The 8,453-nt window shown below is 31.6% G+C and overlaps 1 protein-coding gene across 1 annotated transcript; it reads right to left on the bottom strand.

Moving 5' to 3' along the window:
- Positions 1–6,418: 6,418 nt before the first annotated feature.
- On the bottom strand, positions 6,419–7,343 carry LOC142357103 (cytochrome P450 2B11-like). Its single transcript, XM_075408803.1, has one exon. The coding sequence runs from the start codon at positions 7,213–7,215 to the stop codon at positions 6,616–6,618; it is 600 nt and encodes a 199-aa protein (XP_075264918.1). The 5' UTR covers positions 7,216–7,343; the 3' UTR covers positions 6,419–6,615.
- Between the last annotated feature and the right edge of the window lie 1,110 nt (positions 7,344–8,453).

Below are 8,453 nucleotides of genomic sequence, written 5' to 3'. Positions count from 1 at the left end.
TTGGTAGAAATTTAGCTTTGACTGATATCTATAATGGTTCAGGATTTTAACTTTGCCAACACTGACACTTATTTGAAAAACCATATGTTTTCGAAAAATTAAAAGAAGTAGGACTTAACTAAGATGTCCATTGATGAAAGTTATGATCGACCGCATAGAACAGTTTACCCAATTTATAAAACTTTTGTTTAATCATAGATGATACTTGAACTGCCACTCTCTGCTACTTGACTCTGTTAGATCTCAATGATTATGTTGTGAAAAATAATAGAAGATATTGTTGCATTTTAGTGGTTGTTGACAATTCTTCAAAGTATGGTTTGACTATTCCATTGAAAAATAAATATGCGTCTACAATTAAAAGCAGTTCTGCTGAAAACCTGACTGAATCAAAAAGAAAGCCCAAATTGATCGAAATAGATGAAGGTAAAGAATTTGCGAACAAATTTTTGAATCTTACTTATAATCTCAAAACATAAAAAGATACTCTAGGTATACTTCGAAAGGCGCAGTTTTTGCTGAACAATTTAACAGAACTACACGAAATCTTTTGAAGAAGCCGATGTTTGAAATTGTAGATGCTAATTGAATTGATATTCTTGATTCGGTAATCAAAAAATATAACAACACAATTTACAATTCAACGAAGATGACACCAATTCAAGTTTCTATACTAGTTAAAGAAAAGAAATTATTAAACAACTTACAAGATAAAAAGAAAAACTAAAATTTAAATAAGGAGACTTAGTTACAACAGCTGATATTGATAAAACTTTCTCTAATGGTGATACTACAAATTGGAGCAATGAGTTATATATGATAACAGAAATAATTCATAATACTATACCGAATTATCATATTGATTTTTTACCTGAAAGATATAACCAATCAAAATTCAAGAAATCAAAATTATCACAAGATGAAAACAATAGAATAACGGCAAAACTAGATTGAAAAAACTAAATTCAATTTTTTGTTCCTTAGTAAACGAAATACATACATTAATAATTTTTACAGTGATTGAAAACAAAAAATAGTTTAAATCTTTGAAAACTAGATATAAAGTTATTTTCAACATAAAACTCTCAAAAACTCAATCAGTGGTAGAATTAGATCATGGTACACTACAATTAATAGAGTCAAAAAATTTGACTAACCGGTGATTGAAGTCGTCGGAAAACTAACTGAAGATGAGGTTATTATGAAATAAGCTTCAAAGTGTAGAAGTTGCAATAGAAGATTTTTTATTGAAAAACAATATGAATTTAGAAGTTTTATAGGTAATACTATAGTTAAAAAACAAAAACGAGAATTAACAAAAATGCCAAGAAAGCACCAAGCTAAATTTAGTAATGGATTCAAATATGCAGGACTAAAAATATCAGTTATATGCATAGATGTTATGCAGATATATAGAGAACCAAATATAAATTTAATTTCAGCAACTTTGTTGTTCTTAAAGGCTTCGAAATTGAATTTTAATGGTATTATTTTTGAAAAATATTGTAATATGGGCTATAGAATTGGAAATGAAGAAGGAATTTCGAAACTTGGATGTGAAGCTATAAGACTTATGAAGTGGTAATTAGTAGTTAGATATTATGATCAATTTAATTAATTCGATTTAATTTATACTATTAAAAGTAAAGATAAAATTATAAAAAGAACTTCAGAAAATTTTTTGTTTGTAGATGATCTCACCCAGAGATAGTAAAACATTACATTCTGATAATGAAATATCGAGTGATGAAAGTATACATCAATCTGATATATACTTTATTGATTATTCGGATGTTGAATCTATTGATGAATCTACTGATGAATCTAGTGATGAGATTTCTGATTAATAAATGTATTATTTTCACGTATATAGCAAAAGATCGTTGTTCTATTCCTCGAAGAAAATAAATAGTTCTGTTGAACTAGTAAATAACACAAATTTTGATTTTGATTATGTAGATAAAATTGTTTATCAAATTTATTTAATCAAAGATTCAAAACTAATAAATATTCTAGTTTAAATAATTACATTTTATAACAGAATTTATAGAGAACTACCACCACAATTAGCAGAAAAATGTATTATTCATAAAAATCAAATATGGATGGAAGCTAGTGAAGCTAAATCATTGAAAGATAGATATGAAATTAAAAACAAAAAAAAGTTAAATAAAAACAAAAAGTAAAACAATTAGATGACGGTACATTACAACTTTATAAATAAAAACATTTGTCAATAATAAATATTATAGGTTACTCAAAGATAAATGATCTATAACTAACAAAGATAAAATAAATAAATTATCAAATATTACTCCAACAGAAAACACTACTAATAAACAAATCGATGAATGTAGTTATTGTGGCAGTTCTAGATTGTTGAATTATGGTGATAATATTTTGCAATGTGATAGTTGTGAGAGAGTTATGTTTATCAATAAACCCGAATTTAAGAAAAGACAAACTATGTATACTCATAGAAGGAAGTATGCTGAAAAAAGATTATTTTATATCAATGATAAATTAAATAGTAGATATACTGGTGATAATTTTGAGAAATTAGCATATCACCTCAACCTAATTAAAGGGATTAAATGAAAATTCAATAACAAAATATCTGAGAAATATTCTAATATGCCTGATGATTTTGAACCAATTTTTGTAGATATCAAAAAAGCTATTTGTAGAGTTGTTGCCAATGAATTGAGATTTGTAAATTATTTGAAAATTGATCACCCTTTGAACAATTTTTAATTTTTTATATTTGATATTTTCTTGTGAAGCAGCGTATATTATATCTGTTATATCTTGATAATAGTTTTATATTTTGTTAATTTTATTTGAAAAAGTTATATGCTAATAAATGAAAGGCAACTTACAAAATTCAAAAAACCAAGTTGATGTGGGTCAATTTCTACGCATGAGCGAACGACCAAACCGCAAAAGGAGTACAAATGAAGATATTGATGCGGGTGAGTTCTTCAGATCACCTGAAGGCAAATCGATAAGCGAAGATAATGTATTGAAATCAAAGATAAATTGAAAAACACAAATGGTTTTGATTTGATTGGTAATCTCACTATAAATAGCGTGAAGCGAAAAACTAATACGAGATTCCGTACGTTAAATGACTTTGATGCATATATCGATAAAATAGATGATAAATATGAGGGTGAAGATGTTATTTTTGATGGTCAAAGTATCGAATACGATATTCCCGAATTTAAACCCAAAAACAGACGTAATTTTGGAAAAGGTACAAATTGTTTATCTGATATTGCTGAATTTCATGGTAATAACTGCTATATCCCAACTGGTAATAATTGCTTTTTGAAGTGTTTTAATTATCTAACTGTTAAAAGACTATAAAAAACAATATTTTGGTTTTATTTGAAAATGAAGATCGCAGAAAAAATGTTATGACTAAAGCTCGTGTTTAATCGTTTTGTAGTCAACATGGGATTGATATTGGTATATTCAATTGAAAACAGATCAAACTGGAAAGCGTGAAAGAGCGCAGAAAACGTTTATATTTGCATAAGAATTACTTTGGTGTAATTTGGGGTAGCTCACTGAAGAAGGCTGTTGAAGAACTTGAAGATAATTTCAGATTTATTGATAATTCGGTTAGTGATATCAATTTAGATGCGCGAAATTCGATGAATATGCAAAGTATTACAGGATTTGGCATGAAAGACTGTCTTTCACTACCAACTTTGGCAGGGAAATATTTCAACTCTCAGCAATGTGAAGATGATGAAGATATATCTATCAGGATAATAAAGTTGGTGCATTCAATCAAAGTTATGAATCAGTTTTTCCGAATAATATTTTCAACATAATCAGTTCAAAATTGAAAATTAAAGTGAATAAATACAAAATTATTGAGAAATAAAATTCATACATCAAAATCTATAAATCTAAATCTGAAACGAATATGATTCACAATTTGATGATTATAGACATCTTAATCAGAAAGCAAGAGATCTTTATGTAAATGAAAAGTTCAGTAAATTACCAATATCAATAGCGATGAAAAGTCACGATTGCAAAGATCTCCTGATGGCATTTGATGCTACTAGCTTATATTCAACTGCAGTGGTAGATGGTGTTTATCTTAAAATGGAAACTGGATATGCTTTTGCAAAAGATATGGATGATTCAATAGTAGAGCACTTTAATTCGGGTGCAACCGCAATACTCAAAATCAAATATTATAAACCAAACAATATTGTTCTTCAGCATATTGCTGTGGAAGAAGAAGTGAAAAAGATTGAAGTTGAAAGATTGAAAAATTGGTAAATTACAGATGTTCTAACAAGTATTGATATAGAAAAACTTGTAAAAATTGGTTGTAAAGTTATTGAAATTTATAAAGGTGTAAATTATAGAGTTAATTTCCAACATTCTCCGTTCAAAAATTTTACTAAACATTTGTTTGAATTAAGAGCTGAGTATAAATCTAAACATGAAGATATCTTACAAGAAATGGTCCAGCTAATTATGAACAGTTTTAAGGGACAAACTATCAGGAGAGATATTGAAGAAGACGATTGTTGTAAAACTGATCATTGAATGAAAACTGAATTCGATGATCCAGTGAAAGATTATTGGAAACTTGCGAAAGGAAGTTATATTTTAAAGTTGAGTTTAGATGAAGGTATTGATAAGGGTATAGAGAATAAAAAATTATGCCTTCTCAATTAGGGTTATTCATGCTAATTAATAGTAAACGAATTATGACCAATTTCAAAAAGCACTATAGATGGTTTCAAAAACACCAATGTTTATAATCAAGACATCAATTCTTTATATGTCGAAAAGAAATTTTGGGATAGATTTGACAAAGCAAATTTAGTTGGAGAGAAATTAGGGCAAAAAAAATCATGGAGACGGTGGAATATTCTTTGGACTATTTCTAGCTCCTAAAACCAAGTACTGTTTCTTTATCAATGAATACGCAATAATAAAATTAAACAAACGTTTAAAGGTTTTTTTTATACTAACAGATTATTAGGCAGTAAGAAGTATTTTGAAATGTATGAAGGCAAAGATAATGAAGGTAAATTCTCACTCAGTTGGAAAAAATCATTCGCATCAGGCGCTATAATTCTAACAAGAGAAAGAAATTGTAAAGATTGTGTTGATGCTGATATCTGTGACGAATGAGACTCAAGAAATCTACAGAGAAAAAAATTTCAGCATAATCTCAATGAATTAAAGAGACAGCCTGCTGATGAAAATGAAATTATGAAACCCTACTGTATAGTTTAAAATTGAATAAGCGAGCATTAGTATATTATGACTACTGGCTAATTGAAGTTTTTTATCAATGTCGACAGAGTGTGCTTATAATACGTAATACTCTATTGTTAACTCATATTCAAACATTATATGCTTGCCAAAGTGCGGATATACAGGCATTCGAACTATTTGCTTATATATTCATGATTCTATCTTTATCATTATGTTCACATATTCATCCAATTATGATTCTGAGTGTGGTTAGCTAGTAGTAAGCGAGTGCATATATATGGTTGACTTTTAAGATAGTAGTATGCGTAGCTAGTAGTAAGCGAGCTGCTGAGCACGAGCTAGTAGTAAGGTAGAGTGAGTTGCGGAGCACGAACGCTGAGAGACGTAGTGGCGAGCGAGCGCTAGTAGATTGACGGATAAGGTTCCTGTTTGGGAATGGTCGTCTTGAGTGAGCGAACCGAACGAGATATGATAATTTTCAAATTGGTACCGTATCCGCCATCTAATATACTACTATACTACTAATGTCTCCTGTATGTTATTAGTGTTTTTTTCCTCCTCCTCCTCCTTTTTAACTCCGAGCAGGCGATTGGCAGTGACGGAGTTAGTGAAATGACTGATCCACCACAGACCTGCGAATTGCCACTGATTTGCTTTATCCGAATGTTGTACATTGACTTCTCCGGACATTTTTGTTCTCTTTTCTTGCGATGAGATGCAGCGATCAGAAGTGAACAAAATGTTATCAAGATTTTTCAAGATTTTGTCCAGAGCTGTCATGAAACTTTCATGTTTTATCTTGATATTAGCATACCATGATCTTATCAAGAGTTAACGTGAAATTTTGGTCTCTCAAGTTCTGGTTGAAATGTTCCACCTTTTGGATGTCTTATGAAGATTTATCAAGTTCCGTTTCACAGGGTGACGTGAAGTAAAACTTGGCATAAAAAACGCAGCCTATGAAATATTTTCAGGAAATTTCAATTTCTGAGTTAAAATAAATCCTACAGTCGTTATTTGTGCTAAAATAAATATTATTAGAAAACACTTTTCTGTAATTTATTTACACTGTAAAGTTGTTTTTTACATGCTTTTCATTTTATGGAAAAATTTGCACCTCTAAATCAAATTACAGCATCCTGTAGATTTTCAAAATTGAAGCTGACATGAACAAAATATTATACTGATTCCATTTCGTTATTTATTTTATATTAGTCAAATGCAATTCTGTAAATTCTGTTCCTTAAGGTAATGAATAATATTGGATATCTATAGTTTTAACACCGTATTTCCTTGTTTCTATTTTCCCCGTTTCTATTTTCCTCGTTTCTATTTTCCCCGTTTCTATTTTCCTCGTTTCTATTTTCCCCGTTTTTTCAACCGGACTTCAAAGAACGGATTCCCAACCACAAATCCAACTTGTGGTTTATCAAGAGGTGGAACTATTCCGCTTTTTGGTGGACAGATTTTAAATCGGCGGAATAAGTTTGCGAACACCAAGTACATTTCCATCTTTGCAATATTCTCTCCTGGGCACGCTCGAAGTCCGATTGAAAACGGCGTCAGGTTCTGGTTTTTCTGGAATACTCCCTTCTCGTCCAGAAAATTGTCCGGGTTGAACTCATTCGTATATTTCCAAACTTTTGGATCCTTATTCATGAGGAAAAATTGAGGAAACATTCTGGTACCTTTCGGGATTTTGTATCCTCTCAAATTTTCCACATCAACATTTGCAGTGTGATCGATAGCTGAAAACAAAACAGGCGTGAATCTTTGAACTTCGTGAATTGTTGCCATTAAATAGTTGCATTTCAGAATATCGTTCAAAGGAATGATTTGATCACGTTCCGAAAATTCGTTCAAAAGTTCTTCATAAACTTTCTCCTGGACATCCGGTTTGTGAAGAAGGTTCAAAATGGCCCAGGAAAGCGTTGTTGTTGTTGTTTCGTGGCCAGCCATAAGCAGATCCGCAAGAACGTATGGAATATGCTCCTCTGGAAATGGACGAGGTTCGGAACCCTTGCCAAACGACTCCCACAAGAAGTCGGCCACACATTCGGCGTCCGCATTCTCGCCCTCTTTCGGTTTCCGGCTCTTATAAGGGAATCTTCATCAAATCATATAATCTTTGCATTTATCATATCGTGATAAGACATTTTTTTGCAAAATTAAATCTATTCTCACCCCCCTCCCCCCCCCCCCCCCCCCCCTAAGTGGGCAGATATCGGATCTACTCTGTTCCCCCCCCCCCCAGCTTAGTGAGCATAAATTTTTTATGACCCCCAGGCGCACGTGCTATTTTCTTACATAGTAACGTGCTATATAACAACAAATAGTTTGTAATGGGGGACATTCAAAAAATTGTGAAGCGGCGGAGCGAATGGATGCGCTAAATTTAGATACAGCTTTTCTATAAACGCTTAATATTTTATTTAAGTAACATCGCAGCTGAAAATATAAAAATTACTACAATTGCTGCTGGGTAAACTCGTGCAAAACGTGACCTACAAAATAATTAACTCTTTTATAAGTCTTTTAACATGAAATCATGGTATTCAAAAAGACCAGTTCATTTCTAAAGAAATACGCTCATCTCTTCAACTATCAGCGACGCCAAATAATGTCGTTGGGCTCCAATATAAGTTTACATTATCCAAGTTGTTTTGCGCGACCGTAGCTAACTCTGATCAGACCAACTTAGCTCGCGACCCAGCGACAGTGTCTGAACCCTACACTACAGTCTGAAAATACCGTGATCAGGGTCCAATTCAGAGTCTGAACAGTGTGATCAGAGCATTTATCTAGGGCATGCATAGTCTAACCAGAGCCCACCGCCAGAATATAGATAATCTTATCAAAGCTCAGTTTATGGACTAGAAAATTTGTTCCTAGATATGAATGGATACTCTGAACTGAGCCTTTTTAAGAGCCCTCAAATTTATTTGATGAGCGGCAAGGAAAACATTAGTTTAATTGCGTTATTTCGCTGTTTTTAAATAAACCTTTTTTCGCTTGGAGACTATATATTTTTTATACTGATGGAGGCTTACCTTGCCAGAAACTGTTGAACTCATTTTCCCTTCCCAATGGTTTTGGTCGGATTGTTAACATTAGTTCTGGGCGTAAACTTTGAAGATTTATATGATAACGTTTTTTTTAAAACGATTCAAAACGCAAATTTGGTAAAAAAAAGCAAG

The sequence above is a fragment of the Convolutriloba macropyga genome, unplaced genomic scaffold (assembly GCF_964194025.1).
Source record: "Convolutriloba macropyga unplaced genomic scaffold, txConMacr16.3 SCAFFOLD_2451, whole genome shotgun sequence".
In the NCBI taxonomy this organism is placed as follows: Eukaryota; Metazoa; Xenacoelomorpha; order Acoela; family Convolutidae; genus Convolutriloba; species Convolutriloba macropyga.
This window is presented reverse-complemented; position numbering and strand designations above follow the sequence as displayed.

Excerpts from the sequence above, each read along its gene's own strand:
- LOC142357103 (XM_075408803.1), bottom strand. The coding sequence starts at position 7,215 with ATGGCTGGCCACGAAACAACAACAACAACGCTTTCCTGGGCCATTTTG.